A 15128-nucleotide genomic window follows, 5' to 3' on the forward strand; every position below is an offset into this window, starting at 1 on the left:
CTGCAGACATTGGAAAATATTGTTTATATACACAGTTGCCCCTTTTCCAATTTTGCATTAAAAAGCACATCAAAAATCTTGGACAAATGAGACTGTTCACCAAGAGGAGGTCTGTATTTTTAATGTGTATGGAAAAGTTTAGCAAGAATTTTGGCAGGTATCAGGATTCAGATTTGCTTGAGGAGTGCCCATAAAATTGTAGCCCTTTCCTTTCTGGATCCATAGTTCTGGATCCAAACCGGACCACTCAAATAAGCAAAGCCCCATCGGTAGGATAGCAGGCAGCACACACAAAATCAGGGCCCCTCTGGTCCATGGTAAAACCTTTACAGATTCGGTCCCTGGTGCCCAAAAGGTTGGGGTCCGTTACACTAAAGGGTTTCAGACAATAGGACAACATTGCCATTTCCTGATCCTGCCTGTTTTTTTTCTGAGATTGAATTGGTCCTCAAATTACTGTATATGGCCTCTGGTGGCTCAACAGGCTAATGCAGTCTGTTATTAACAGCAGCTGCTTGCAATTACTGCAGGTTCAAGTCCCACCAGGCCCAAGGTTGACTCAGCCTTCCATCCTTTATAAGGTAGGTAAAATGATGACCCAGATTGTTGGGGGCGATAAGTTGACTTTGTATATAATATACAAATGGATGAAGACTATTGCTTGACATAGTGTAAGCCGCCCTGAGTCTTCGGAGAAGGGCTGGATATAAATGCAAAAATAAATATTTGGGGGCAGTGTAGCTACATGGGCAAATAGGCCCTGTGTGTGACAGAATTTACAGTGGAATGTCATTGGGGTACAGCAGCCTAGATCACAAGGGCTTGCAGGGCCCTCTTTTTTTCTTTCTTTCAGATTCTGATTCTGATTCATGGATCACTCCAGTTTCATAGCTTGCCATTTTACTCTGGTTATATTCCCACATATTTTAATTCAGATAAAGACTTTGGATTTGCATAAACATTCAATGGCATTTGTCTACGGAGGTTCTCAGTCATCCAGGTCATGCTTGCCCCAAAGGTGCTATTTCAAGAGGCAACCGGACTTTCTCGTTATTCTTTGAAGATGTTTCGCTTCTCATCCAAGAAGCTTCTTCAGCTCTGGCTGGATGGTGGGGGAGCGGAAGGATTTATACAACTGGTCATTTGCATCCTTTTAGAGCAGCGGTTTCCAACCGGGGGTGTGTGAGACGATATTCCAAGGGTTGCGAAAACTTGGGTTTAGAAGTTTCAAAATTATAGCGTATACACATATATGCATATAATTATTTAATTTGTAAGGGTTGCTATAATATATCAGAAGCGTCCTAAGGGTGCAAGGTATAGAAAAGGTTGGTGTTGTGTCTTGTCCGCTCTCACCGCAGCCGGGGTCTGCTTATCTGCTCCCGAACACGGAGGAATGTATGCCTCCCGGCCCCAGCCCTGGCTCCATGCCCAGACAGGCTGAGGAGGGGGCACCTCCCGGTCCCAGCCCTGGCTCCATGCCCAAGCAGGCTGCAGAGGAGGGAGCACCCCCTGGCCCCAGCCCTGGCTCCATGCCCAGGCAAACGGAGCAGCTAGACCCCTCCCCCTCCTCCACAGCATGTGAGCCTGAGGAAAGTTTATTTCCAACAACAGCTGATTGGAGTGACCCTCGCATCAGAAGACTGGATAGGCGGAGGCAACAGAAGGAAGGGAGGGGCAGGCCTTAATGAGTGCTGAGTCATGGAGCCACACCCCATGGCCTATATAAAGGACCTGCTTTCTGGCATTCTCTGAGTCAGGCAAAGTATAAACATATCTTGCTGAAGTCACTTACTGGTCTCCTGCCTGCTCTGAGGACTTTGCTAGGACTTTGGGCAGAGCTGCAGAGGCACGCCTGATTCGGATTTCCCTGACCCGGCCGTCAGCGGAGGAGTGGGACACGACAGTTGGGAACCCTTGTTTTAGCGTCATTGAGGCCACCTGGAGGCCCTCAAATGATGCGGGAATATGAGTGGATTTACAGAGAAAAATTGCAGACTACAGGAATCATTTGCGCTTCAGTTTGAGATGCAGACACCACAGACTCATCCTACACCTGTCTTCAACAGTGAAGGTACACAGGGCGGAAACCTCTTGGCAGAAAGCACAGCTCCACAACACAGTCCTTCCAGCAGTTCCATGAAAGCTCCACACCCATTTGCGCTAAGGTGACCGCGAGGACACAGACAAACCTCCAAGTGGCCTCAACGACTCTAAAGAGAATGCAAATGACCAGCTGTCCGGAAGGAATAGAAATAAATCCAGTTTGGTTGGATCTGAAGCTGTGAAGAAAAAGTTCATAATAACTGGACTTATTGTGAACACAACTGAGCCGAATTTTTTTTATTGCTAAGTGTGATAGTTGTTGAGAGTTTTGCCCTTTTACGGCCAATCTTGTTAAGTGAATCACCGCAGTTGTTAGTCGCCCGGTTGTTAAGTGAATCTGGCTTCTCCATTGCCTTTGCTTGTCAGAAGGTTGCAAAAGGAGATCACACGACTCTGGGACGCTGCAACCATCGTAAATAGAGGAGTGTGGCCAAGCGTCTGAATTTTGATCATGTGACCCATGGGGATGCTGCGAGAGTTATGTGAACTTGGCCAAGTCACTTTTTTCAGCGCTGCCGTAACTTTGATCGGTCACTAATGAAGCTTTGTTAGTCAAGGACTACCTGTAGAATGCAGATAGGAACTTTGATCTCCCAAGATGAAGCAGGTTAAGGCAGACTAAAACATCAAGGCCATAACAGTTACAGCAATAGATTTTTAACAGAATAATAGAATAACAAGAGTTGGAAGGGACCTTGTAGGTCTTCTAGTCCAGGGGTCTCCAACCTTGGCAACTTTTAAGACTTGTGGACTTCAACTCCCAGAGTTCCTCAGCCAGCAAAGCTGGCTGAGGGATTCTGGGAGGTGGAGTCCACAAGTCTTAAAAGCTGCCAAGGTTGGAGACCCCTGATCTAGTCTAACCCCCCCCCAACCCCCCACCCAAGCAGGAGACTCTATACAATTTGAGGAGGGGCACCCGGAGGCTCCAGTTAGTTCAGAACGCGGCTGTGCGGGTGATAGAGGGAGCCCCTCGTGGCTCCAATTTGACACCTCCTGCGCAGACTGCACTGGCTACCTGTGGCCTTCCGGGTGCGCTTCAAGGTTTTGGTAACTATCTTCAAAGCGCTCCATGGCATAGGGCCGGGTTACTTACGGGACCGCCTGCTGCTACCGAATACCTCTCACCGACTCGTGCGCTCTCACAGAGAGGGATTCCTCAGGGTGCCGTCGGCCAGGGAGTGCCGGCTGGCAACGCCCAGGGGAAGGGCCTTTTCTGTGGGGGCTCCCACCCTCTGGAACGAGCTTCCCCCAGGACTCCGCCAACTTCCTGACCTTCGAACCTTTCGCCGCGAGCTTAAGACACATCTATTTATTTACGCAGGACTGGACTAGATTTTAAATTCGAATTGGTTTTAATGTGGATTTTATTATTTATATATTGTCATTTTTAATTATTCGGCCATTTGTAATAAGTTTTTTAATGGATGTTTTATGTTGTATTTATATGTATATTTTTATCTGGCTGTGAACCGCCCTGAGTCCTTAGGGAGATAGGGCGGTATACAAATACGAAAAATAAATAAATAAATAAATAAATTTCTGACAGGTGGCAGTCCAGTCTCTCTTCGAAAGCCTCCAGTGATGAAGCCCCCACCACTTCCGAAGGCAAAAGCTCTTCCATGGGTTGATTGCTCTCCCTGTCAGAAAGTTCCTCCTCACTTCTAGGTTGAATCTCTTCCTTGTTCAGTTTCCATCCATTATTCCTTCTCTGGCCTTCGGGTGCTTTGGAGAATTGCTTGACTCCCTCAAATATTGGAACATTCCTATCCTGTCTCCCCTGGTCCTTCTCTTCCCTAGACTAGCCATGCCCAGGTCCTGCAACCGCGTCCATCGCATGGATTTAGCTTCCAGCCCTCCTTGGGCCGAAAGACGCAAGCAGGTCAGGCTCGGTTCGAAGCGGCCTCTTTCGACCCTGCGATTTCCGCGTGGTCTCCCATCCCTCCGCGTGGCCTCCTCGGCAAGGGCGGGGCTGCCACGAAGGCGGCCGCGCGAGGCCTCCTCCTCCTCCTCCCTCGTCGCCGCTCCGCCCTCCGGCCCCCGCAGGAAGAAAAGAGGCGGAGGAGGCCGCGGGGAAGCCGCCACGCACGGCCAGAAGCGGCGGCGGGGGATAGAAGCAGCGGCAAAGGCCTCTTCCCTCCCTCCCTCCCTCCCTCCCTCCGCGGCCGGAGGGTCCCCGCGGCCTCGAGGCGTTTCCGGTACGGGGGTCGCGCGGCAGGAGCGTCACGTGACCGCGCGCGGGGACGCGCGTGGCGGGGTGGGGGAGGTGGTGGTGGGCCTCGCGCTGGGGAGGGAGGTGGGCCGTTGGTGGGCCTCGCGCGGGGAGGGAGGAGGGAGGAGGGAGGAGGAGGAGGAAGGGTGGAGGTGGCGGCGGGACCCCTCGCCCCGCTTCTCCTCAGGGGGGACTAAAGGCCTGGCGGGAAGCCGGATGGGGAGCCCCGTGGAGGGGGGGCCGCTTCAGGTCCCTGGGCGGAGGGGGGCTTCCCCGAAGTTTCGGCGCAGCTGTCACGGGGTGGGGGTGGGGGTGGGGGGGGAGACTCGCGATGCCCGCCTTCGCCCCGGCTCTCGGGGCACAGGCGGGGGTGTGTGTGTGTGTGTGTGTGTGTGTGAGTGTGAGGTGTGTGTGTGATGATGATGATGATGTCCCGACCCGCCTACGGGGCTTTGGCTGGCGGCCTCAGCCGACGCTCCCACGCCTTGAGCTGCTGCTACATGCAGTCCTCGGTTTACGGCCATTCATTTCGTGCCCTTTCCAAAGATAGCGTTGAATAAAGGGGGTTATGAGCTGCTGCTGCTGCTGCTGCATGCAGTCCTCGGCTTACGACCGTTCATTTAGTGACCTTTCCGAAGATAGCATTGAAAAAAGGGACTTACGAGCTGCTGCTGCTGCATGCAGTCCTTGGCTTACGACCGTTGATTTACTGACCCTTCCAAAGTTAGCATTGAAGAAAGGGACCTGTGAGCTGCTGCAGCATGCAGTCCTCGGGTTATGACCGTTCATTTACTGACCCTTCCAAAGATAGCATTGAAAAAAAGAACCTATGAGCTGCTGCAGCATGCAGTCCTCGGCTTACGACCATTCATTTAGTGACCCTTCCAAAGATAGCATTGAAAAAAAGAACCTATGAGCTGCTGCTACATACAGTCCTCGGCTTATGACCATTCATTTAGTGACCCTTCCAAAGATAGCATTGAAAAAAAGAACCTATGAGCTGCTGCTACATACAGTGCTCGGCTTATGACCATTCATTTAGTGACCCTTCCAAAGATAGCATTGAAAAAAAGAACCTATGAGCTGCTGTAGTCCTCGGCTTACGACCGTTGATTTACTGACCCTTCCAAAATTAGCATTGAAAAAAAGAGACTTATGAGCTCTTGCTACATGCACACCTTGGTTTATGGCCGTTCATTTAGTGACCCAAGTTAACATTGAAAAAAAAGACTGAAGTTGCTCCATACAGTCCTCAGCTTAACAACCGCTTATTTAGTGACCCGAGTTAACATTGAAAAAAGAGACTTATGAGCTGCTGCTACATGCAATCCTTGGTTTTACAACCATTCATTTAGTGACCCTTCCAAGTTAACATTGAAAAAAAAGATTTTTAAACTGCTCCGTGCCATCCTAAGCTTATGACCGTTTATTTAGTGACCCTTCCAAGCTAACATTGAAAAAAAGGGACTTAGGACTGTTTTTCGCACTCACGACCTTTGCAGCATTGCCCATGATCATGTGATCAAAATTCGGACACTTGCCAACTGCTTCACGTTTATGACCAGTTATTGTGTCCCAAAGGTCCTTGCGGGACCTCCTGATGAGCAAAGCCAATGGGGAAGCCAGATTCTCTTAACAACCAGGTTACTAACTTAACAACTGTGGTGATTCCCTTAACAACAGGGACAAGAAAAATGATAAAACGGGCTGAAATTCACGGTTTGCAATGTCCCGGGGGGGGGGTGTCACGTGATCCCCTTGTATATCCTTGTGATGAGCAAAATCAAGGGGAAAACCAGATTTGTTTAACAAGCGTGTTACTAAGTTAACAACTGCAGAGAAACCCTTAGCAACTGAGGCGAGAGAGTCATAAAATGGGGGCAAAACTCGCTTAGCAAAGGTCTCGCTTAGCAATAGGAATGTTGGGCTCGATTCTCGTCATAAGTCAAGGACTACCTATAATACCTGAACTGTCTCAGGACCGGGAGCTGTTCCACAGGCAGCTCTTTTCCCTTGGAGTGGCCAGTCCGGTCCGGCCTGGCAGGGGGCTGTGGGGGGGGGGGCGGTGTATGGTCCTTCTCTATGAGCCCCCACAGGAAACCAATATCCAGGTTGGCCAGTGGAAAAAGCCTCTGAGGGGATGGATCAACCTCTGGCTGAATGAAATTGAATGTTGCTTCTGCATTATCTGTGCCAGGAATTCCTGGGGTGAGATGGGCACAGATTTGGCCACTGAAAAAGCAAATAAATAAAAGCATCCGTAAATACAGGTAGTCCTCAACTTACAACAATTCATTTAGTGACCATTTGAAGTTACAATGGCACTGGAAAAAGTGACCTATGACCATTTTTCACACTTAACGACTGGTGCAGCATCCCTCACGGTCATCTGATTTACATTCAGATGCTCGACAATTGACTCATGTTTATGACAGTGGCAGTGTCCCCGGGATCATGCGATCAACTTTTTGCAACCTTCCGACTTAAGCAAAATCAATAGGGAAAAAGATTCACTTAACAACCATGTTGCTAATTTAACAACCGTTATGATTCACTTAAGAAATGTGGCAGGCAAAGTTATAAACGGGGCAAAATGGACTTAAGAAATTTCTCGCTTAGCAACATAAATTTTGGGCTCAACTGTGGTCAGTAAGGTGAGGATTACCTGTATATTTGTTCTTTGCTTTTGCAGAGATGGTTTGATTGAAGACTCCTGCCTCAGTTGTGCAAAGATTTGACCCAGAACTTTTTCAGTCAAGGGTGAGTCTTAACAGCCTCCCTTCCTTTTTTTGGGGGGGGGGGACCCATATAGAGAGACCCACAAAAATAGCCATTGAATGATATGATTGAAAAGCTTTTTTAAAAACCTATTTTTAAAAGAATTCCCTTTTTCTTCCTTCACGTCTTAAAAAAAAAAGGTTGTAATATCTGAATAGAAAATGTCAGGAATATTTCCTGTTACTGTTGAAATCCTTTTTTAGGCCTTTTACCTATAATGTGATCTGAAAGTCTTAATTCTGAATTTGGAAGGGTACGATCAGCTGTGAAAGCAATGAATGAGCCAAGAGCTGCTGGGACAGATCGGGAGCCAAAAGGAACAGAAAAAAACCCCGGTGCCACTCATCGCCAGCATAAGAAGGAGCGCCTGGGATGGGGAGCGTCACAACATTGCCGAAGGGAGACCTATCACGGGATGCAGGAGCTCTGGGAAGCCCAGCTCCAGCAGTTCCTGAAATCTCTGCAGCCCATTTTAACGGGACGGGGAAACTCTGGGATGTCCGAGGCTTCTCCCTGGGAGGACACCAAAGAGTTTCTGGCCTCCTTTGAGCAAGTGGCCAAAGCTTGCCGATGGCCCCGGGACCAGTGGGCGGCCCATCTCCTGCCGGCCCTGAGCGGAGAAGCGGAAGAGGCCTTCCGAGGTCTGGAAGCCCGAGACCAGGAAAACTATGAGAAAGTGAAGGCCGCCATCTTGCGGGGGGAAGCCCTGAGAACGGAGAGGCAGCGGCAGCACTTTCGGCAGTTCTGCTGCCAAGTGGTAGAGGATCCCCGGAGGATCCACAGCCAACTCCAGGAGCTTTGCCGCCAGTGGCTGAAGCCGGAGAGACGCACCAAGGAGCAGATCCTGGAGCTGCTGATCCTGGAGCAGTTCCTGGCCAGCCTCCCACCGGAGCTCCGGAGTTGGATCCAAGCCAGGAGGCCGGAGTCGTGTTCCCAGGCCGTGGCCCTGGTGGAGGACTTCTTAATGAGTCAACAGGAGGCCAAAACCAGGACATCTCAGGTGAGTTTTACTATCCAGATCCTCAAATTTATTTATTTAGCCAGTGTGATGTAGTGATTAAGGTGCTGGCCTAGAAACCAGGCACAAAAGCCAGCTGGATGATTTTGGGGCCAGTTACTCTCTCAGCTCAACCCACTTCATAGCAATGTTTTTGTGGAGAAAATAGGAGGAAGGTGGTGTATGTAAATTCGCCACTTTGGCTTACTTCTAAAGTAACAAAGGTGGGATAAAAATCAAATTAAGTATCAAATTTCTGCACCTCAATTTCTCCTCTAAGTGACTCTGGCCAATTCATAAACAATAGTATTATAAAACATGACTAAAAACAACAATGAAAACAAGGTTAAAATTTACAAGTGAAAAGTGGCAATCAGAGCGGAAAAATGTCAGAAAGCTCAAAGGTTAACAAGGCAGAGAGAGTGCTCTCAAGCCACCAACCACCCCCAGGATTGTGTAACATTTTTAGACAACCCCCCCATGCTAATTGGCAGAGCCAGCTCTTAACACTTCTCCAGAATACCAAAAATGAGGTCTTGTCTCTTCTCTAAAGTTTAGATGTTCCAGAGAGCAGAGAAAACTGCAGAGAAAACCATCTTCGTAGATCCTGGTAGTCAAAATTCATTACACAACGGGATTTGCAATACACTTACTCTGATTGTCTGGTGGGAGGGGTCCTTAGCAACTCTGTTCCTGTGCCATGAATGGCTCTAAAAGTGATAACCGGCACCTTGAATTGGACCTGGAAGCCAACTGGCACAGGTCATGCAGAGCTGGTATTGAATCATCCTCAACTATTAATTGAAAACCAATTTACAGTGATGAAATGCAGCTTTTCTTTTTAAGTTCATGGCCCGCTAGAACAGGGGTCTCCAACCTTGGTCCCTTTAAGACTTGTGGACTTCAACTCCCAGAGTTCCTCAGCCAGCTTTGCTTTGCTGGCTGAGGGACTCTGGGAGTTGAAGTCCACAAGTCTTAAAGGGATCAGGGTTGGAGACCTCTGCACCAGAATGTATTCACAGTGCCTAGAGAACCAGGTGCTGGCCTAGGGACCAAGAGACTCTGATTTCTAGGCCTGCTTTTAGTACGTGAAAGGGACAGGGTGACTTTAGGCCAGTCACTCTCTCACAGCCCTCCAATCTCACAGGGTTGTTGTTGTGAGGAAAATAGGAAGGAGTAGTATTAGGTGTGTTCACAGCCTTGAGCTGCATATTCAAAAGAGATAAATGTAATATTGAACTATACAATAACATGGTTACTATTAGCAGCAGTAAATTGTATTTTATATTTAAAATACAGTAAATTATATTTAAACTGTTAATTGTTACAAAGAGCCAATTACTTATTGGAATGCTCCTTTGGTCCTTTTAATTTCTGCCCAAGGTTTAGATCTGGTAGAGTTTAAATGCTCCAGATCTCGGCAGCAAAAGATTGATTGACATTTGATGAGACTTCACAAATGTGTTCCCCTTGTAGCTGGGTCAGCCCTGCGCAACAGCATTCTTCGTCTGGTCCAGAGAGTCCTGATCCTGCTGAGCCTTGGCAAAGCTTTAAAACTTAGTTCTTTTATCATGCCTTGGGGTAAGAGGCAGTGATTTGTTTCATTTAAATGATTCATGCGGCTCCCCAGCTGTGTACAAGGATTAAAACCAACCACAAGAAAAACAACAATCCACATGTCTGAGGTCAAAAGAAATCATTCCAATTATGGGGGGGGGGGAAACCCAAAAACAACTAGCAGAGTTTGCTCCATGGCCCCAACACCGGAGGCGGGTGGGAACAGCCTGGTCCTTCAAGCCTACTAGCAGGGCCATCTGAGCAGTGTTTCTCAACCTTGGGAGCTTTAAGACATGTGGGCTTCCACTCACAGAAATGCTGCCCAGCTGGGGAAGTCTGGGAGTTGAAGTCCACATGACTTAAAGTTGCCAAGTTAGGAAAAAACCTACTCTAGAGCAGGGGTCTCCAACCTTGGCAACTTTAAGCCTGGCGGACTTCAACTCCCAGAATTCCCCAGCCAGCTTTGCTGGCTGGGGGATTCTGGGAGTTGAAGTCCTCCAGGCTTAAAGTTACCAAAGTTGGAAACCCCTGCTCTAGAGCAGTGGTGGTATTCAGCCAGCTTGGGCTGGTTCTGGGAACCGGTAGTGGCGACCTGTGTGTGTGTGTGTGTGTGTGTGTGTGTGTGTGTGTGTGTGTGTGCCTGCCCTGCCCACCTGCCCTAGCGTTATGCCATCCTATTCAGCCACGTTTTCTAAACCGCATGCATGTGTGCAAGCCACGTGCGTGAGCAAAGTGTGCAAACCGCCCACCCGTGCTCACATTTTCGATGCACAGCAAACCGGTGGTTAAATTATGTGAAATCCACCTCTGCGAGAGATGCTGGTTCAGTGAAGGGATGTCATTCCTTCACTTCTATATTGTGTTGTAAATGTTGTACCTTGATGAATGTATCTTTTCTTTTATGTACACTGAGAGCATATGCACCAAGACAAATTCCTTGTGTGTCCAATCACACTTGGCCAATAAAATTCTATTCTATTCTATTCTATTCTATTCTATTCTATTCTATTCTATTCTATTCTATATTAGTCTTTTCAGTTTTTTTTATACTGAGATAAAGATGTGATCTTTTCCCAAATAGGTTGATTGTATGAAATTTCTATTGCTAAGTGAGACAGTTGTTAAATGAGTTTTGTCCCATTTTACGATCTTTCTTGCCCCAGTTGTTAAGTAGATCGCTGCAATTGTTAAGTTAGTAATCCGGTGGTTCAGAAGATCCACTTTCCCATTGACTGCTTGTCAGAAGGCAGCAAAGGGGGATCAAATGACCCCGGGACACTGCACTCGTCATAAATATGAATCGGTTGCCAAGCATCCGAATTTTAATCACATAACCGTGAGGATGCTGTAACGGTCGTGTGAAAAACAGTCACAAGTCTCTTTTTCATTGCCCCTGAAACTTAAGTCGCTAAACGAACTATTGTAAGTTTAGGACTAGCTGCATTGTTCTTTGATTTTTCTTTCCTGTATTTTTTAATTTTTTGCTACTTTTTAAAAATCCTAACATACAAACACCTGAAATTACTGTGCCATTTGATGCATCAAACAAACTGACAATGAAGTAAAAATATCGTGTTCTTTTACACGTTTCCTCAATTTGCTTCCCAAAGTAGCCTACAACGAAGACCTTTATTAAACATATTCTTAGCAGCCATTTTTAAACTATAGGTCTTCGATAATTTTCTCTCTAGACGTTTTCAGTTTATCAAATGCTTTGAAATAATGTGTTAACCTCTGCAGTGTAGGTTAAATCTGTCCCTTTGAATTTTGAGCAGAGGTGGTGGGTCCAAATGGTTAGGTGTAGCTTTTGTCAGTTGTGTAACTGGATTGTTGAACAGGTCTAATTCACTGGTTCCAAACAACCTCGTACGATAATAATTTTCCTAAGCACAGTGGCTGAGATCTTTTACCCTAAACCACATTTTCAGTTATTACCGGTACTATGTATAACTCCAAGCCAAAGGCAATATTTTTTTATTTATTTATAACATTTATATGCAGAGATGGTGAGTGTGCTCCAAATCATACGAAACATTTCTAACACATGTGTTAATGCCGGAGGTTGGCCTCTCCACTGAGTTTGGCTATCTGATATTGGAAGAACTGCTGGGGGCTCTCGTTTTTGGTAGAAAAATCAGAATACATTTTACCTGCCAAACCTCTTCCTCCCATTTTGAGATTATATTTCCCTGCTTCAGGGGCGTTTAAAGGAAAAACCCGTGGATTTCCTACCGGCAGTTGCAGAGATGGAGCCTCTAAATGCCACAAAGGGACCAATCTACGGTGAAACTGATCCAAATGTGGAGGCCAATTTGCTGGGTAAGAATTCATGGAATATTTAAATTTTCTTCTACATTTCCTTCTGTGGAGTTTATTTGGTTTGGTTTGGGTTTGGGTTTGGTTTGGTTTGGTTTGGTTTGGTTTGGTTTGGTTTGGTTTGGTTTGGTTTGGTTTGGCTGTGTGGTGGTGAGGGCAAAATTCCTTTAACCTCATTAGCCTTGTGGAGGAGATAATTTGGAAAACGTAGCTTGATGGTCAAGGATCAGGAAAGCTATAGCTGAGTTCTGGAAGAACTATATGCTATTCTTGCGCCAGTGTAGAACTTTGGTTTTTGGTGTATATCTTAATCACAGCCATCTTTGTATCTCTGTGAAAGAGATGGGTGGTTTCCAAATTTGATAAATATAGATAGTCCTCGACTTATAACAGTGTGTTTAGTAGCCGTTCAAAGTTACAATGGCCCTGAAAAAAAAGTGCTTTACGGCCATTTTTCACGCTTATGACCGTTGCAGCATCCCCATGGTCACGTGATTCATATTTGGATCACTGACTCACATTTACGACAGTGGCAGTGTCCCAGAGTCATACGATCCTGTTTTGCAACTTTCTTACAAGCAAAGTCAATAGGGAAACCAGATTCACTTAACAACCATATTAACTAATTTAACAACTGCAGTGATTGATTCACTTAACAAATGTGGCAAGAAAAGTTGTAAAATGGGGCAAAAGTCACTTAACAAATTTTGCACTTAACAACATACATTTTGACCTCAATTGTGGTCATAAGCTGAGGACTACCTGTAAATAGAAAATCTAAGCATGCCTTTATGATCTGAATCTTTGTGATCATAATCTGTCTCAACAGGGCTCAACAAAGACTATTAACAAAACACCTCCTTAGAAATAGGAGAGACAAAATTTCCTATTTTGAAATTCCATACTGAAATCTTTTATGTTCTTTGTAGGCAGTGGACCGAAATACCCAAGTCTCTCTCCTTTGCCGTTTCCTCCTGAAGGAGAAGAAGCAGGCCAGACTGGTGGGAAAGAGGTATGGGTCATCTTATATTTAGGGTGTACATGGATGGCTCATCAGGGCTACTACTGGTTAAAGAGAAGCAAGAATAGAATAGAATAGAATAGAATAGAATAGAATAGAATAGAATAGAATAGAATAGAATAGAATAGAATAGAATAGAATAGAATAGAATTCATTGGCCAAGTGTGATTGGACACGCTAGGAATGTGTCTTTGGTGCATATGCTCTCAGTGTTCATAAAAGAAAAGATACATTAATCAAGAATCATAAGGTACAACACGTAATGATAGTCATAGGGTACAAATAAGCAGTCAAATCATATTAGGAAACAGTTAATATAAATCGTAAGGATACCAGGAACAAAGCTAGTCATGCAGTCATAAGTGGGAGGAGATGGATGATAGGAACAATGAGAAGATTAATAGTAGTGTAAATTTAGTAAATAGTTTTGACAGTGTTGAGGGAATTATTTGTTTAGCAGAGTGATGGCGTTCAAGAAAAAACTGTTTTTGTGTCTAGTTGTTCTGGTATACAGTGCTCTATAGCATTGTTTTGAGGGTGGGAGTTGAAACAGTTTATGTCCAGGATGTGAGAACAGTGGTGGGTTGCTACTAGTTTGCCCCAGATTGGGCGAAATGGTAGTGGTGGCAGCAGGAGGCTCCGCCTGGATGCTTCTGCACATGTGCAGAAGTGCCGCGTGACCATGCACACGCCCACGAGCGAACCAGTAGCGACGGGATTTGGAACCCACTATTGTGTGAAGGGTCTGTAAATATTTTCACAGCCCTCTTTTTGACTCGTGCAGTATACAGGTCCTGAATGGAAGGCAGGTTGGTAGTAATTGTTTTTTCTGCAGTTCTAAGTATCCTCTGAAGTCTGTGTCTGTCTTGTTGGGTTGCAGAACCAAGATCCAATCTGGGTCCGTCACCGAGACCAGAGGTTTATTCTTAGCTTTCGGACTCGTGCACATCCTCTGGGAACTTTTCTCTACTGGAATATGTGCTTTGGGCTATTCTATGAGTTGTATTTATGTGGTGCCTTCCTACTGGTTGATTGGTGTGTTGATGGCTGGCGATTGGCTGTTGTTTATGCTGCCAGGCCCTAGGCTTCTAAGTATTTGATAAGCTAGTGGTAAATCAGCACTCCTGTTGACTGACAAGGGAGCCGTTTTCCAGGCTTCAATCATGTCCCTGGCTGTTTTTGCACCTGCTCGGCCAACAATCTTAATAGCTGCGGAATTGAATGCATTTCCTTGTTCATTGCAATGTGAGGCTAATAATGAAGTTGGGTCTCCTCACTTGATGGCTCCCTTGTGTTCTTGCAATCTAATGGTTAACTTCCTCCCTGACTGTCTTATATAGTCACAGTGCAGCCCATGCAGGAATCCGGTAGATTACATTAGAAGTGTCTCCCACCTCCAAGCGATCTTTGAAATGCATGATTTGTCCTCGTATGGTAGCCTCTGGGCGGCGTGCGATGGCCACATTGCAAGGCAATGTGCTTTAAGGAAACCTGCAGTTTTGCTTCAACACTGTTCCTTCTCTAGAATCTGATAGGAGAAGAGCTGTTAGTTTTGTTTAGTGTTCAGTGGACTTCAAGAAAAAGTAAACTATTCCCAGAAAATTTACTGAAGGAGGATTGTGGTCTCTTTCTCTTCGCAGGGATCCAAAGATGTCAAGGAACCTGGAGGGTCTCTGCAGATTGTGAAGCAGAGCATGACCCAGCCAGGCCAGCAGACTATGCTGTGGCACGTCCTGCAGGAGGAGGATGACTCAAATACGGATATTTTGGGTGAGAAAATGATCTTTTTGGCTCCAGAAACACAAGTTTGCAAATAGAATAACAGAGTTGGAAGGGACCGTGGAGGTCATCTAGTCCAACCCCCTGCTTAGGCAGGAAACCCTACACCACTTCAGAAAAAAATGGTTATCCAACATCTTCTTAAAAACTTCCAGTGTTAGAGCATTCACAACTTCTGGAGGCAAGTTGTTCCACTGATTAATTGTTCTAACTGTCAGGAAATTCCTCCATAGTTCTGAGTTGCTTCTCTCCTTGATTAGTTTCTACCCATTGCTTCTTGTCCTGCCCTCAAGTGTTTTGGAGAATGGCTTGACTCCTTCTTTGTGGCAACCCCTAATACATTGGAGTGAGCAATTTGTTAAGTG

At 46.2% G+C, this 15128-nt stretch overlaps 1 protein-coding gene across 1 annotated transcript in view; it reads left to right on the forward strand.

The window, feature by feature from the left end:
* Positions 1–4079: 4079 nt before the first annotated feature.
* The window catches only part of LOC131189531 (uncharacterized), a 42970-nt gene continuing 31921 nt past the window's right edge, over positions 4080–15128 (forward strand). The window contains exons 1-6 of the mRNA XM_058165659.1: positions 4080–4301; positions 7008–7075; positions 7346–8093; positions 11846–11966; positions 12893–12975; positions 14625–14754. Coding sequence (XP_058021642.1) covers positions 7368–8093; positions 11846–11966; positions 12893–12975; positions 14625–14754 — 1060 coding nt within the window. The 5' untranslated portion in view covers positions 4080–4301; positions 7008–7075; positions 7346–7367. The remainder of the gene's footprint in view (positions 4302–7007; positions 7076–7345; positions 8094–11845; positions 11967–12892; positions 12976–14624; positions 14755–15128) is intronic.

This window comes from Ahaetulla prasina, chromosome 2 (assembly GCF_028640845.1).
Source record: "Ahaetulla prasina isolate Xishuangbanna chromosome 2, ASM2864084v1, whole genome shotgun sequence".
NCBI classification, from domain to species: domain Eukaryota; kingdom Metazoa; phylum Chordata; class Lepidosauria; order Squamata; family Colubridae; genus Ahaetulla; species Ahaetulla prasina.